Genomic DNA, 18,067 nt, shown 5'->3' with positions numbered 1-18,067 from the left:
TGCAGAAAGGCCTCACTGAGACCAACGACTGGTGTCAGAACCACGGCCTTAAGCTCAATGCCAAAAACTGTGTCGTCATCCGCTTTGGGAAAAACTCGGTTCCCATGAATTACCACAATGATGGTAGTCCACTGAACACAGAAGGTGTTTTAAGAGATCTGGGAACACAGGTTGACAGCAACCTCTCTTTTGACCACCACATTGCCACTGTAGTCAGAACATCCTTCTATGTGGCATATCTCAATACTAAGGGTTTTTCATCCAGAAAGAAAATGGTCATTGTCTCCCTCAACTCTTGCCTCATTAGGCTAATCATCGAGTACAATACCCCATTTGGCATGTACCTCATTAGACACCTGCAACAACTGGAGAGGCCGCAAAAGTACCTCGCAAAGATGATCCTAGGCAATAAACACTTGTCCTATATGGACAGACTCAAAAAAACTCCAACTATTCTCTGTCTCATATTGTCTACTTAGAGGTGATCTCTGCTTGACTTACAAAGCCATGTCTGACCCAGCTCTGTTAGAAATGCTACATCTAAAGAAATCAAAATCCCTCTGCACCACATGCTCCAGAGACCTCAACCTCATTACCACAATCAACAGAACATGCTGGAGGGACAGGTTCATAACCCAGGGACTGCCCATGCTTTGGAATAGACTTCCCATACATGTCAAGCAGAGCACCTCACTGGCCCTCTTCTAGAGAAATCTTGATGAGTGGATGGGAAATAGAAAATTCACCCGGGGATCACTCCAGTGCCTCTACTCGACAGAGGCACTGGGAACTAATGTTGGGTGGCACAATGCCAGGGTAATCCTATGGGCAAAGCTTGTAAAGGCTCCAGGGCCATTAGCCTAGTACACACCTATGAACCTATAAAAGCTCTAGCCAGTTAGTGCCTGAAGTCAAGTATCAAACGATCAAAGATTAATATTTTCCAATCATTATTTAGTCTTGCCATGGCAACTAAGGAATAATAGTAGGGAAATGCTAATCATTTCCTATGAGCCAAAGCTATTACTCTGTTAAATGGTTATGTCAAAAATATATAAATGTAATACTTTTTAGACTAGATTTTAACAGATATATATATTAAAAACTCTACATGTTTTTTCTTTTTAATCAAATGACCACATGCATCACTCCCGGAATTGTATACTGCATGTATTTATTTACTCACATAACATTTTTCTCTTAGTGAACTGGGTGAGCCCACTAGATGCATGTCCCTTTCCAAGGGAGAACTGGTAGAATGTCTGGTTAAGAGAGTTGTTCGGAATCATACAGTAAGGAAGTAGAGACTAAGGGAATTAAATCCTGGCCTACTTGAAGTAGCTCATGAAATGCTAATAGTCTTAACACTGGCTGCACTATCTGCTGCACTTACTTGTTTGTTTTGTTACCTGGGTAGATTGGCTGTTTCAGGGACTGTTATTAGTTACTGCTTTTTTTTTTCTTTTCCCAGGCAGCAGAAGAGCTTCCACTGTACAGGAAACAAATTAGCTTAAGAACTTGGGTAGGGGATGCTGATGGCAAGCAGGAAGGGAGGCAAAAAAGCATACAGGAGAAAGGGTTTATATTAAGTAATCAAAAACCTGTATCATTGAACACCACAACACTGACACACATAGCCCAAACCGCAAATACGCCGAACCCCCTAAACCGCAAATTTTCCAATCTCGAACCGTCATAGTCGGCCAACACCACCGCACGATACATACTACATACCCAAACATAATAAATAAAACACATACATACATTAACCAAACCCTACTTCTAACCCTACAATAAACCTTACATACATTACTATATATGCACTTACCTTAACCTGCACCCTAACCCTAATGTCCGTAACTATCGCACCCTTACCTTACGGAGCTATACCGCAGATGGGCCAACCATGACACTTCGACATTTCATGTTTCGCGGTTTTGAACATTCGCCGTTACCGTAGTTTGCGCTATACGTGTCGGTCTTGTGGTGTTCGCTGAAACGGAATTTCAATCTCGTAATATAGACCCCAGGATGAAATATATTTATACATGGACTAGTGCGAATACAGGAATACATAGTTTAGCATATTCAATACTTACAGAAGATGAGTAATGATAGTATAATATAAATAGTAGAGGAATTTAGCACACTGGTGCACATTTACTAATGGCATTCTCAACAACTGCTAGAGCAAAGGAGGATCTCATTAAAGGACAACAATGGGATATTCAGGCAGATTGCTCAACCTCTTGTCTCTTTTAGTCCTTGTTAGTTGATACAGCCTCAAGAAATCAGAACCGCAGCTTTAAAAAGTAATCCACTCAACTGTTTTACCTCTTAGGCTTGCTACCATTCCGTACTGTTTTACTTTCAAGCTGGCTCTTAAATGATGATGTCACATCTGCCAGAGCTCTTGCTGTAATTACAGGGACATTTCCTCCCCCAAAGTGACATAAGCACTGCCTGATTTGCATGCTCTGTAGAAGAGCCAGTGGACCTCCCACATTGTGATGTCAGAGCTGCCTTGCCCAGCCCACTCTTAACCTTAATAAAAACTAGCTGTTGCTATGTGGAACTACTTTTTATTGTAAGTGTATCCTGTCGAGTGCATTCGTTGGAGAGACTTCTGGAATGCTTGGATTGCCTGCATCTTCTCCTGCATTTTTGTACTTCATTGGTAAGGTAAGTCTTAAAGGCTCCTGTTTGTATGCATTTCTAGCCATGACATTTAGGGATCCTGACTCATTCTCAGTACATAGTGATACAGTTTATGCTTTCTGTTTGTGAGGGTATCTACTACGTGCTTCAATATTATATGCTTCTGCCGACTTTTTATACCATAGCCTAGTTCTTTTGTGTTTGTTTGCTGCTGCTGGGTTATATTGATGATTATTTGTTACTGCTGCTGCTCGGTTGTGTTTTGTAACTAATGCTGGCATCTTCATTCTCAAATTGACGAGTGCTTATGCGCGGGAAAGTAGGTAAAACTTAAGGTGATTCAGGAAGCAGGCTGCCCAACAATAGTGGGGAAGCACTAGAAAACTATCAATACAAGTTGAAGGTAAGTATATATTATCCAAAGCAATGAAGTCTTTCAATGCATTGTTGTCCCTGGTTGAGCAATGCTGTAATTATTTATTATTTGCAGGTCATGATTATTTTTAAAAGAAAAAATTAAACATAGTCTAGCAGGGATCTTCACCAGTTTTGCAGCATGGAATACTAATGTAAAAGATAGTGCCTGCCCGATCGTATCTGCAACCAGGATGAGAAAATTTACTTCCTCGACCTCCAGATAAGTAAAACAGAAAAACATGTCTGTCAGCCTAATAGAAACCACAGCAAAGGAATCAGAAACGATTCTGCAATCTTCTGCAGCCTGCCCTGATGGATGCCTGCATTGTACATCATGGTTTTCTGTAATGGGGTAAAAAAATCTGTATCGAAGACTGTAAAGTGTGATGTGGCTGAATATAAAACAAAGGGATTGTAATTATTTCCCTTCTTTCTGTCTTAAACAGTGTTTGTACCTGTCCTTTTACAGATTGAGATTTGGTGGATATTATAACTTGGATTTATATGAGAGCAGTAAGTCTGCAGTCATTTTAAGCTCAAACCTTATTTCTGACAACTTGTATACATGTTAGAGATGTATGTGTCTTGCTCAGACTGCTAACCAAATGTGCTTCTTTCATGTCATCTGAAGGCTTGCATACCTGTCTGACAAGTTCCAGATCACTGGGGTTGGATGTGTCTTACCCTGTATGTGCTTTTTGACTTGAATTGACACACTATCGAATGACAGATTACCTCCTGTAATGCATTGTCTTCACTGCTACCAGTTCCACTTTGAAGTTATGTTGCATAGGTGCACTACTTTCTATAATTCTGTGGGTTTTATATTGCACAGTTTGTACAGGAGAAATAATTTTTGTGTTATATAACATTACAAAATGTGATATTTCTACCTTCCCAAAGGACTACTTGTACAGTAACAGCACACTTTTGACACTTCTCGGTTTTAGTTTTTTTTTTTTACGTATTAAGTTACTAAATCATTGCGTTTTGCGTCTCAAGCTTATATCGCATTATTTGCAGTTTCTTACTCATTTCTCTGTTTTCTAAGGTTAGTTGTTTAGTTTATATTTGATTAGTTTTTAAAGATTGTAAATATAGCTCCATGTTACTTTTAGAGTGTATTTTCTTTGAAAACTTTATTTACACGTGTTCCAAAAATATAATGCAACAAGCGTAGATTTTTCACTGCCATCCATCTGTCTGACCCCCCAGGTGCCTGGGCTTTTACTCAAATCTGGGCCATTTGAAGTTCACTTTATGCTTTATCCATTTTATGCCACAGAGACAACATCTCTAGCACATATTGCACAATAACCACTCATGAGAACGGCTAGTAGAGAAGTGAGAAGCAGTACATTGTTATAATAATATATGGGCCATATACTTTAGGAAACTGTTGCTAGCTACATTATTTATTTATTTACATTTACACTATGTATGTATATGTTACAATATGCATTTATTTACATTTACAATATGTATTTATTTTCATTTACATATACACTATCCTTCAGCATAAAAACAATGGCTATCTCGCCTCTGCTACTTTCCTAGACCTATCTAAATCATTTGACATGGTCCTACACAAACAACTTATATCTGTCCTCAATAACCTATCCTTCTCTCAATCAGTCACCAACTGGTTTCAGAGTTACCTGTCTGACCGCCAACAATCTGTTGTATGGCAAAATGACATATCTCCCCAACTACCTGTCTCCATAGGGGTTCCCCAAGGATCCATCCTTGGACCCCTACTCTTCTCTGTTTACACCAATAATCTAGCCTCTACCACCAAACATGGCACACTCATACAATATGCAGATGACTCAACCATCATCTGCTCAGGCCAGTCCCTACCCAAAACTGCAAAAAGTCACACAGAAGGCCTTTTCCTCTGTTGAAACTTGGTTATCTGATGCCCAATTAATACTCAACCCAAACAAAACTAAACTACTCATCTTCCAACCCACCAAACATACTCAAAACAACTCTCACTTTAACATCACAGCAAAAGACAACACCACTATATACCCAACTGAACACACCAAATTGCTAAGAGTGGAAATAGACAATAAACTAAAATTTGACATTCACATATCCATGACCATAAAAAAGTCCACAAAAAACTAGGAGCGTTATACAGAAATAAGCAATTTCTCACCAAAGCAGCAAGGATTTCAATAGCAAATTCCCACCTTATCTCCACCCTACTTTATGCCTCTCCGATATATACCAACCTAAGGCAATGCGATCTAAACAAGCTAGAGACCTGCTACAACAAAATCGCCAAATTTGCCACAGGGGCATCCTACCGTTATCACCACTGTCTCTCACTTGCTGAACTGGGCTGGCTTGAACTCCCTCACCTCCTTCAGTGGTATCAACTTTCACTCGCCCACAAACTAGTAAACCATCCACTAAATGTCCCATCCCTCTAGAATCTACTCCAACCCTATCGCACCACCAGACTACTAAGATCCAGCAAAAAAAAATCACTTGCAGATCACTAAAGCCAATAACTCTGCTGGTGAAGCACTATTCTCTTGCACCATAGCCAAGTTATGGAACTCCCTTCCACCCACAATTACCTTCATACCATCATGCACCCACTTCAAAACTTTACTAAAAGCGCACCTAAAAACATGCTGGCTATGCCCTTGCAACTCCCACTCTAATATCACCCACCCCATCCAACCATTACCTTTCTTTCCACTCCACTAACTACCTTGATTATAGCAAGCTCAGATGCTCATAAGCCTAGTACTTATTATACAGCAGGAACTTCTTATTGTAACATTTGTTAATGTCTGTTATGTACTTCACAGATAAAGATTCTAGTTGTCTACTGATGTACTATGTTCTTCATCTGTAAATATGTTGTAAGTAATTGCTATGTTAAATTGTTAATTGCTATGTAATCCAATGTAACTACTGTCTGTTTATTTTAACTGTGGAGCTTTTCTCCCCGGGCCTCTGCTGAAAATGGACCTACGTCCAGTCGGACACTCCCAGTCAACAAATGTAAATAAATAAATAAATAAAAATAAATAAATTAATAAATACAAATTTGTTTATCAGGAAATTCCAACTGGACATAGGTCCTTTTTCAGCAGTTGCCTGGGGATAAAAGCTGCACACAAAAATATATCAAAAAAAGAGTTACATAAAGAACAATTGTTATACATACAATAGCAAACAATACAAGCAATAGCAACATCGTTAAACATGAATCAACATAATTACATGAAGAAACAATTGATATACATACACTAGCCAGTAATACATGCAATAGCAACATTGTATATATACAATATGACACATAGTAATGACCAGGATATTCCAACATCTAGCTAGAGGCTACTAATAATGGTAATAATTATATTCAGATAGTAATAAGCTCAAAACAGATACTGTTATAAACTCATAGACAGATATTGTTGTAAATTGAAGCAGATATAAAGGAGTTGTTCCACTAGACGGTGGAACAAGCTAGAGCAGGGCTAAGAGGACTAGCAAGGGAAGATTGAATGAGTAAAAGAGAATGAGGAAGTAGTAGAAGTGGTATTGAAAAGTAGGTGGGTGTAAGGTAGCCGAAAATGTGTTTGGAGTTGAGATGAAGTGAGGGAGCCAAAAATGTTAGAAGAGAGTATAAGAGATTGAGTAGTGTAGGGGAGGGAATGGGGAAAGCCAGAGACTGTGGAGGAAAGTTTGCAATGATCAGACAGTGGGAGGCAGGGTGGCTAGGGGAGGGGAGAGGAAGGAGAGGTAAAAAAAAGGTAGGTCACTAGTCAGGATTGGTGAATGGACATAACCAGTGTCTTTTTAAGTGAGTTTTTAGTACAGCTTTGAAGTGATTGCATGATGGTAGTGTAGTTATAGAGGGGGGGTGTTCCATAACCTGGATATTATGCAGGAGAAAAGAGCTTCTCCAGCTGAGTTCTTGGCTTTGATTACTAGAAGTTGATTTTTGCTGCTGTAGCATAATGGTCTAGTGGTACAGTAGGGCTGGAGAATATTTTGAAGGGATGGGACTTTAAGAGGATAATTTTCTAACATGTGAGCAAGAGAGAGTTGATTCAGGTGACGAAGTTGAGGGAGTTCAAGCCTGTCAAGTTCTCTAAGTGAGATACAGTGGCGGCTGTGATAGGATGCTCCAGTAGCAAACGTAGCAATTTTGTTGCAGCAAGCTTCGAGCTTGTTTAGGTCTGTTTGTCTAATGTTGGTAAGTATAGGAGAGGTGTAGAGTAAAGTGGAGATAAGATGGAAATTGGCAACAGAAATTCTGGCTGTTTTGGTAAGGAATTGTTTGTTTCTATACAATGCCCCTAGTTTTTTGTGAACTTTTTTATGGTTAGAGAAATGTGAATGTTGAATCTGAGATAGTTGTCAATGTCAACACCAAGTAGTTTGGTATGTTCTGTTGGGGAGATGATGGTATTGTCATTGGCTAGAATATTAAAGTGGGTGTTGGTTAGGTTAGATTTTGTGGGTTGGAAGTGGAGGAGTTTAGTCTTGTTTAGGTTGAATATTAACTGGGCATTAGATAGCCAAGTTTCAACAGAGGAAAAGGCTTCCTGTGTAATCTTATGGAGTTTGGGTATAGTTGGGGCTGAGCAAATGAGGGTGGAGTCATCTGCATACTGTATGAGAGAGGCCTGTTTGGTGGCTGTGAATAGATTATTTGTGAAGAATGAGAACAATAGGGGTACAAAGATGGAACCTTGGGGAACACCGAGTGTGACAGGAAGTCAAGGAGATAGTTTATTATTGAAACGAAAAACACCGCAGCAGGCTCCAAACCTTTAGTATAGTCCAGGATATGTGAAATAACTGTTGAAATATCACAGCACAAACAATTTCACAAGAAGTTCAGGCTCCAAACCTTATTTAATACTCCAGGATATATGAAAAAACTGTTAAAATGCCACACCACAAACAATTCCACAAAAAGTTAAGCGCTTTCACTTAGGTCTATCCCAAGCTTCATCGGAACATGGAATAAAATCAATCAGCCACTTTTAAACAAATTCAAAAATTGTCAGCCAATAGTAACATCTCATGCATAATTAATTAAATAAATTCATTCCCCTGCATTATTTAAAGCCACAGTAAAATATATGCTGTAGTGTAGTAAAGAACTATACTGGCAGCTTAGGCTGGAGTCAACTAAAAAAAGGGACTGAATAATCATGTGTATTCATTCGGTTGCTACTGTTTTAACATAAAGGTTTACTGCAACATATTTTTTAGCAAGGAGTTTAATGTCTGTAAAGTTAATAGCTCTAGTAATTTTAATGATGTGGAAAATTATTTGTGTTATGTAGTGTGAGCGCATTTACATACAGAAGTATAGCTCTGGCTTCCTGACCAGATGGATAAATCATCTCCTTAAAGTAGGAACTCAGATGAAGAGATGACAATATTAATGTTCCTGACAAATAGCTAAAAAAACAAGAATTGACCACAACAATGATTCTTGTGAGAAACCATTAGTAAATGTTTAGCATCCAAGATGAATGATGGATAGGAGACTAGAATGTGCAATTTTGTACATATTTTATGATTCATATGAGACAGAGAGTTAGATCTAATTTATTTATTGATATTTGATTATCGGGAAATTCCGACAGGGTAGAAGCCCATTTTCAACGAAGGCTGGGGAGAAAAGCTCGAAATTATTACAAAACATTTTAAAAACAATAATTTTACAATCTTCAAAAATAAAACAAAAACATCTGCAGCTTAAATAATTGTAACAAATTACACACAATATAAAAACATTGGTTAAGAATTGATACAAGGTATATGACATTAAATATTTATAGAGAAATTTTAGACATTTTGTAGAGAAATTAAAGGAAAATTAGTCCAATGTTGTTTGTCTTTTTGGCTTTTCCTTGTTAGGGGTCGCCACAGCGGAACTCCGGTCCGCTAATAATTGGCAGTAGATTTTTTATGGTGCCAAGTTGCCAGCCCAACGCCTAACCTTCAGAGAAGGCACTTCTATTCATGCATGTCTTTCGGAGGCCACTCAACCGCGGGGAGGACATGCAGACTCCACACAGAAGGCACTCCAGCCATGAATCAAACAGGAGAACCTCTTGCTGAGAGGCAACAGTTAGTCCAATACAAATAGAAAATGCAATACAAAGTGAGGGAAAACCAGGCTTATGATATATTTAGAAAGTCAGGGAAGAGAATTAGATAGCAGCGAGGAAGTAACTGAAAAAGGGAGAGTAATAAGGTATAAGAAATGAAAAGATACTTGTTCACATTTGGGGATATAGTTTATCCTGGTTTTGAGCAAGAACAGAGCCACATTTTAGCTAGCAAGTCTTTCAGAGTGGTCTTGAAAGATGGAAGGGAAGGTATAGACTTGATGGATACAGGTAAAGAGTTCCAGGCCTTAGCAACCTTGTACAAGTACAGACAATGCCCAGCAGATTTGCTAGGTTTGAAGACAAACAGGAATTTTTAGTCACTGGATCACAATGACTGACTGGGAACGTAGTTGTATAGAATGTTTTTAATGCTGGACAGGCAGATGGATGCTGGATAATTTTATAAGTACTAAGAAGTTGTGTATATGTTAGTTGATGTGGCAGTTCTAACCAATTTAGGCTTTTTCTGTTCTATACAGTGGTGGGTTCTGAAAGGGGAATGTGCTGCACATTTAGCAACTTTGTTATAACATTGTTCAAGTTTTAATTTTTCTGAAGCCTGGAGGTTAGTAGGGCTGTGAGCACCATAAGGAAGAGTGGGAGGAGATAAGTAGTGGCAAGTGTAGGTTTAGTTGTGTCTTTGAGAATCTTTTTAGCTGTGTAAAGCATCACTAATTTTTGATGAGTTTTTCTTATGCAAATTTGAATATGAAGGTCAAATGTAAGTTTATCATCCACTGCCATTCCTAAATAGTTTTCTATCAGAAGTGACTTCAATCATTGTATTATCAAGAGGGGACTTTAATTTTTTTTTTTTCATGAGAGTGGTATTTTGAGAAAAAGTAGTAGTTTTGTCTTCTTGGGGTTGAGCATGAGTTGTGAGTTATGAAGCCATGTTTCAGTGTCTGTTAAAGCTTCCTGATTCATTTTTTGGAGGTATACCATGTTGTCAGATGTATGTTCCCGCGGTGGTGCAGCGGTAGCATTGTTGCCTCACAGCAAGAGGTTCTCCTGTTCGATTCTCGGCTAGAGTGTGGGGAGTGCCTTCTGTGTGGAGTCTGCATGTCCTCCCTGTAGTTGGGTGGGCATTCGAAAGACATGTGTAAATGGGCGTGCCTTCGTTGAAGGTTGAACATTGAGCTGGCACCTCAGCGTTTGTGAAAATTTACTGCCAATCATTAGCGGACCGGAGTTCCGCTGTGGTGACCCCTAACTGGGAAAAGCCGAAAGACAACACACACACACACCATGTTGTTAGATGTACAAATTCAAGTGGAATCATCTGCATATTGTATTAGGATGGCCTGTTGTGTGGAAGTATAGAGAGTGTTGGTGAAAATTTAAAGAGGAGGGGCCAAGGAGAGAGCCTTGTAGTACACCAGTGGTGACAGGAAGGTAAGGAGAGAGCATGGAGTTCCATTTTACTGACTGATACCTATTGGACAGGTAGCATTTGAACCACAGAAGGCTGAGCTGAGAGAGATCTAGTGAGGACATTTGGAGTAGAAGTTTGCTGTGAGAAACTGTGTTGAAGGCTTTAGACAAGTCTAGAAATAAGGAACAGACTAGGTTGCCATTATCTCTAGCTTTATTGGCAGCACCTATATAGGTGAGAAGGACAATGCTAGTGTTATGGGAGGGATGGAAGCCATGTTGTGTTGGAGATAGGAGGTCTTCCTGCAGGAAATAGTCTAGCAATTATTTTTGAATAAATTTTTCCAGTATTTTGGCGAGAGGAGATAAGACTGCTATAGGTCTAAAGTTATTAATCCCTGTTGAATTTCCTCCTTTGTGCAGAGGGATAATGTGTGACTTTTTCCAGATAGAGGAAGCATGGGATTCCTGGGCTGACCCATTTATAAGGATTGAGACAGGATAGGCAATGCTACTGGCTGCTACTTATAGGTACTTGCTTGCAGGGTCATCAGCAGAAGAAGAGCATGGTATGAGTTTGTTTAACAGTAGTTTTATATAGGATGTGGTCAGAAGTTTGAAGGTGAAAGTGAATGTAGTGATATGTGGCTGTTGGGCAGGGCTGGGATTAGATGTTGAGGAATCCTTGGTTAGAGATGCTATACCATCTATAAAATAAGAGTTGAACTGTATTGCAGTTTTGAGTGGTGAGTTATCAGGAGAAAGGTTTGGGTTGAATTTTTGGAGCGGATTAAGATAGCAATATTTTAGAAATAAGTGATGCAAGCTGCTATTAAAAGCCATGCACTTTGAAGTAACACATTTGTATAAACAAAATGATCCAAAATTGGTTTAACAGGGAAAAGCTACAAAAAGTTGACTTGAAATAGTATTTTGCTAAGAGACCAATTATGTCATCCACAAAAAGGGAGCAACGAAGCCAAAGAAAAGCAGCTGTTGCACCTGTATGCAGACAAGGGAATGGGAACAATGAAATTATGAAGAACAAGATTAAGCTAAATCCCTAATGCTCAGCTAATACTATATGCAGTCAAACCTGCAGTTAAACTGAAGTTAAAGCAAATACAGAGTACCAGAGTATTGTCTAAGGCAGACCAGAGTACATGGGCTGTGCCCATAGCTTTTATATGAAAGAAAGGCAAGTCATGAGATGTCTGCATCTGTGAGCACGTCAAAATTATTATCCCAGTACTACACATTGTGTGCTATGTGTACCCACAAAATGAAGGCAATTTTGTATCCCTAAAGGATGAAATGTATTTTACCAGATAAACTTGGAATAATAATCCAGACAGTTTTTAATATAAACATGCATACACATATGCTGGTTTCAATATAACAACTTGTTTTTGGAGTGGCATCTACATCAGCTATTTGTTACAAGGCAATGGATAAAGTACTACAGGAAATTCCCAACATGTAGTGTTACCACTGAAAACATGTCAGCAGGCAATAAATATTGGAAATTAACTGAATAATTTATAAATGGACCTAAACAAGCTAAAAGGGATGCGTTTATATATATATATATATATATATATATATATATATATATATATATATATATATATATATATATATATATATATATATATATATAGGAATAAAAGAGAATTTTATAGGAAAGAAAATGTCTTATTGTGGAGATGTTAATTGTAAAAGATGGGACTTTACCAATTACATGATGAGACGATGGCTGACCAAGCCTCAGAGGATGCTATGACTGACTTTATACCAAGAGCATGTGAATTACTACCACATGTTTCAACCAAAACTGTCAATGGTTCTTCATTTGTTGATTTCATTGCCACAGGATGGATCTATAAGTTAAATGAAAGAGATATGTAGCAACCAAAGAGATGCCAGCTCTGGTGGTTTAGAGGGATGATGTCTTGTTTACAGCTCAGGCAACCCATGTTCAGTTAGTGGATTGGGTACTTGATACAACTGGTACGGGAGGAGGGAGTACTTGGGTGGAGAGGGTACAGCTAACTGTAAAGAAAGCCACAATCCTTCTGAATAGAGACAGCAAGATGTGGGCATTTTCTTGCGGCTTGTGTGTGGACTACTAAGCCAACATGTGGCGGTAGCCTTCATAAACAAGTGCATAGGATCATGCACTTGTATGACTAAGTTGTTGCTGCAATAGCAGTGATGCAGGTCATATGTCCCCCACCCAGAGGTGGGGCTAAGACATCATATTATTGCTCTCATTGCCAAGATGCTGACAAAGGCACAAGCAACCATCATGGCTGCTTTAATGTTGGCCCCTCTGGAAAGTTTTCACCACCATACTCTACTGGGTACATCCCTAGTACAGAGGAATGTATATGTTTATTGGCCTGAAGGCCTGATGACAAAAAGAACCAAGAAAAAAAAAAGAACAGAAAGGCAATATTACTGGGCAATGTATTAACACACAATAATCCTTCCATGTTTATCAGGTACTGTTCTTTTACATAAGTCACCCGATGGTATACAGAGGCCCCTCACACCTGCCTTCAGGTTATTGATGAAACAGTACCTATTTAATTTATGCTTTTTCTTTCCCATTGCCTACCAACTATCAATGTCTTCCTCATCTCAGCCCCTTCATTTCACAGTGCACATGTCAAGGGGTAAGAACATTCCCAAAAGATGCACAGTCATTCCCTGTCAGTGAAGTACATGGGCCTTGTCATGTTAGCCTGAGGGCTGCAAACAATTATAAAATGTCCTGCTGACCCCCCAATGTCCCACCATCCCACAAACCTTACACAAGACTTCAGTATATTATATGAATCTGAGATGTACAAATAATATGTGTGTATCAACATCTTGTTTAAACTATGTTTGCATGTATGTGCATGCAAAATGTAGCTGAATGACAAGTGAAAAGAGCTGCAACAAGGAGACTGAGATGGGGCAGCTCTTCTCCCTTGGACTGCAGGTTTACCACCACATTCTCTGCCCATTGATTCTTGCAGGCATGTATGAGAAGGGACAACCTTCAGAAGGGGGGGATGTCATTCACACCTATGGGGGTATTTGCTGTTATGCCCTAACCCTACCATACCCTATGTCAACAGACAGGCACAGCCACAATACTGACCTATTAAACATACTCACTGCTATGTGTACCCACGTCTGGCTACAGAGTGTGCTGCTTGATGTGCCTGGATCCATCACATTCCAAATGCTGCTGGAAAATCTGCTGTAACACCCAGCCCATTGTGGATGTCCTACAGTAGCAATCCTTGGAACCTCAATTCTCCTTTGATTAACAAGCTGCTGTCAGACCACTCATTCCCGGCATCCACAGTCAGCACTTCCATCTCCTGGACAGTCCTGTGTCATCTGGATCACAACCCATGCCAAGATGGTAACTATTGTTACTTAACTCCAGCATTAGTCCCTTTTTTACCTAGTAGTCTTAGGACAAAGAGTTGGTGGACTGATCAGCATGGTAATGCATACAAGCTGCCATAACTGTTGCATGATACAGCACAAGAGCTAAGCTCTGCAGAGCCATTGGATATGCTATATGTGACAGCTGAGTAGTGGCCAACAAATTCATACCAAGGGGTAACCAAAATGGCCCAGGACCAGGATTGTTCTAGGAATATGAAACTGTCATAAAAGTGGGCCTAAACAGGAAGATTCACCATGCCTTGTACTTGCAGCTAGTAGGGAACAGCTATAAACATGTCATGGCACCTACTTTTGTGAATATACAGTGGTAATTTCTTCTGAGTTGCATGACAGTGCTGTAGTGTTGGATACCAAACACTAAAGGACTGTGAGGTGAAGTCTCCATTTCATAGCTTTGTGTCGTAGCCTAGTGAAGGCAAGTAAATTGAAGAAATAGAAAAAGGTGGTATTAGATGCATCCCTATACCATTGTAAAAGTTTCTCAGATCAACTGAAAAAAATATCTGTATTGATTGTACAAGGCCTTTTAAAGACTCATTATTGCTACATGCTATGGGTGAACACTGTGAACAGCCAGAGATTATATGCATGAATATTCACAAGGACTGCCCTCTCAGAGCAGATTGTCAGTGATCATTAGTTTACTTTGGAAATGTTTAAAACCCTCATAAATGTAAATTGTATGATGTACTTCACATTTATATTCGTCACTATAGTTAAAAGATCTATCCAAATTTTCAAGAAAGTAATCAAAGTTATGAATAAATCCATGCAGCTCAAAATAAATATATTTATCTTCGCATTTTAAAATGAAGCACAATTAACCAGTAACTCACTACCAGAAAAGTTGTTTATGAACTGGAACTTAAAATCAAAATTAGACCTACTGAAGTCTGTTCTTCAAAGAATAGTGTAGTTCAAGATGTTTGATCATTTGTTTTGAGAGGGCAGACAAAAGTTTTTCCACATATTACAAGACTGATGAATGGAAACCAAGTCATATTTCTGAAGAACAGGATCTGTTCCAAATGCAACAGACATGATATGAAATGTTTGCCAACCAAGAAGTGTGACACCATAAAGTCCAGTTGAGATTTAATGGACAGCTGCTTGTCCACAGCATTAGCTAAAGATGAATGGATGAGCACAGCTATATTCAATGATGGCCTGATGACTAGCATGATGTTCATAGACCTATAGATGACCATAGGAGAGAGGAATGGCCTCCATTAGGTCCTGAGGTGAATGGATAATCATTTCAGGTTCTTTGTTTTGAAGACACAGGTATTAAATCAGTAGTGTCCCAGATGGAGTGCATATATTTTAGAGCCAAAATCACCTCTTGGAGTTCACTTCAGGTCACTGAACCAGTTCCAGTAGTACCTTAAAGATACCATTTAGACTACTTGAGGAGAAACCGTTAAAATGGGCCTGTAAAGGGAGAAACTATTTCATAAGCTACAAATAGTGAATGTGGTGCAAATAAAACATCAGTATACTGTTGATAATGAGTACTAAGTTATGATGTTACTGAATTATGAAACACTCAAATTATACTACTTGTGCAACATAAACGCTAGGAATAATAATAACAACAACAATAGCACTGTTACAAATATAGTACTAATGTAACCAAACATTAACATCTGGAATTATCGTAGAGCTCACTCAATGCATAAGCCAGGAGAAAGCGTTAATGTATTAAGGTATGATTGCTTTAAAGTGCAAGCATACACATGATTGAACACTTGTTTGGGCACAACTTTTTCTGTAATGTTTAAACACGTCTGTAACCCTAAGCTATTCTTAAATCCCTGTAAGCATCATATCTTGACCATGTATTCATAAAACCGTGACCCCACATGCCTTTAAAATATATAATTTAGTTAAACATCATCAGAAAATAATAAGGACACTGCATTTAGTAGATTAGTGTAAGTCTGGTGCAGACTTTGGGGGTTAATTTCTTGAAGATTTGTGTAACACAGGCAATGTTTTCCCAAAACATCAGCATTGAGACTTATTTATGTAAAACCATATTCTATGTATTGAGGTAAGGTGCTGTTCATTGTCAACTTACATTATGTACTCACATCTGTCTTCTTCTTTTTCAAGGAGAGCTGCTCACGAGTAGGAGGTAATGTGTTCCATATGTGGCGATACTACAATTTTGGCCGGATGAGAAGGGGAGCTGATTATTACATCCTTCAGTCAAACCATGGCTATGTAAACTGGTGGTCAGCTATTCAGTCTGTGGTCATTGTTTTATCTGGGTCACTGCAGTTGTATTTCTTAAAACGCCTTTTCAGTGAAAAGACTACAACAGAGACCCAGAAACCTAGATGCTAGCACAGTGACCAGGAGCTCTGAACTATGTGAGAGGAAGTGTTGCAATTGCTGCAAGAATCTTCATGGTGAACTACCACATTACTGATCCGTGTATCTAGACAGCCAGAGGTTAAGAGGGGCACTCCTGAAAACCTATAGCTACATTTTCTCACTCATTAACTATACTTTTCTTCAAACATCAGTTAAGACTTGTATACAATGTTACCAGCAAGTAAAAAAAGTACCATGCAAAGAAAATACTACATTTTTACTAGACCAGATGTCCTTTAACAGTTAAAGCTATGTATTTGCCATGAAAGTTAAAGATATTACTAGACAGCAGCAACTTAACAACGTATGTATTCTTAGGCACTTCTGTTTAGAACAAAAGTTTAATAAATTCTATTTTAAGTGAACAGTCATGCTTTTTTGAAGATGCTTACATTTTGGGGAAGAGATTGAAAACTTCCTGCCTCGTGTGTACTGATGGGTTAAACATTATGGATACAACAAAGAAACATAGGTTGTTAGGAGCCCAGAACTCCAGAGTCTGCACAGTACCCTGTGCTGTGGAGAATGTGCAACTGTAAGTCATGTACTTTAGTTCCACCTAGACCTCTTAGGTTCATAGGTATATACTAGGCTAATGACTACCAAGGCCTTTTTGTGTGTGTGTGTGTGTGTGTGTGTGTGTGTGTGTGTGTGTGTGTGTGTGTGTGTGTGTGTGTGTGTGTGTGTGTGTGTGTGTGTGTGTGTGTGTGTGTGTGTGTGTGTGTGTGTGTGTGTGTGTGTGTGTGTGTGTGTGTGTGTGTGTGTGTGTGTGTGTGTGTGTGTGTGTGTGTGTGTGTGTATATATATATATATATATCTATATATATATATGTATCTATATCTATATATGTGTGTGTGTGTGTGTGTGTGTATATATATATATATATATATATACACACACACACACACACACACACACACACACATATGTATCTAACTGGCTCACGGACAGAACTCACATGGTGAGAGTTGCGGGAGCTAGGTCCGACTCTAAACTGGTTACAAGTGGCATTCCCCAGGGCTCAGTCCTAGGACCCCTCCTGTTCGGCATATACTTCTTGGAGGTACAGGCAAGCACAGGAGGACTATGGCTGACCGAGTTTGCAGACAACTGCAAACTATGGGCTATAAATGACTCTCCGGCTGACACAGACATCATCCAAAAGGGTGTCACTGAGAAGGATACCTGGTGTCAAAATCATGGCCTCGAGCTAAACGCCAAAAAGTGCATAGTCATCCCCTTTGGAAAAAACATAGTACCCACAAACTACCACATAGGTGGTAGTCCCCTAAATACGGAAGACATAATAAGGGATCTGGGGACCCACCTAGATAGTAATCTCAACTTTGATAATCACATTGCCAGAGTGGTTAGAAAACCCTTCTACGTGGCCAACCTAATCACAAAAGGGTTCACATCCAGATCAAAAGAGGTCATTGTGCCTCTCTACTCATCACTCATCAGACCCATCATAGAGTACAACGCCCCATTTGGGATGTACCTTACAAGACACCTGCAACAGCTGAAAAGACCACAGAAGTACCTCACTAAGAGGATTACTGGCCTCAAACAGATGCCCTGTGCAGCTCGACTGAAGAAACTC

At 39.2% G+C, this 18,067-nt stretch overlaps 1 protein-coding gene across 1 annotated transcript in view; it reads left to right on the top strand.

Annotated features, from left to right (window-relative positions):
• Positions 1-16,752, top strand: part of TMED6 (transmembrane p24 trafficking protein 6) — a 77,410-nt gene extending 60,658 nt beyond the window's left edge. Inside the window, exon 4 of the mRNA XM_044081584.1 lies at positions 16,200-16,752. Within this exon, the coding sequence (XP_043937519.1) occupies positions 16,200-16,433 (234 nt within the window). The 3' untranslated portion in view covers positions 16,434-16,752. The remainder of the gene's footprint in view (positions 1-16,199) is intronic.
• Positions 16,753-18,067: the final 1,315 nt, after the last annotated feature.

This window comes from Protopterus annectens, chromosome 8.part1 (assembly GCF_019279795.1).
Source record: "Protopterus annectens isolate FY-2018-M chromosome 8.part1, PAN1.0, whole genome shotgun sequence".
In the NCBI taxonomy this organism is placed as follows: Eukaryota; Metazoa; Chordata; order Ceratodontiformes; family Protopteridae; genus Protopterus; species Protopterus annectens.
This window is presented reverse-complemented; position numbering and strand designations above follow the sequence as displayed.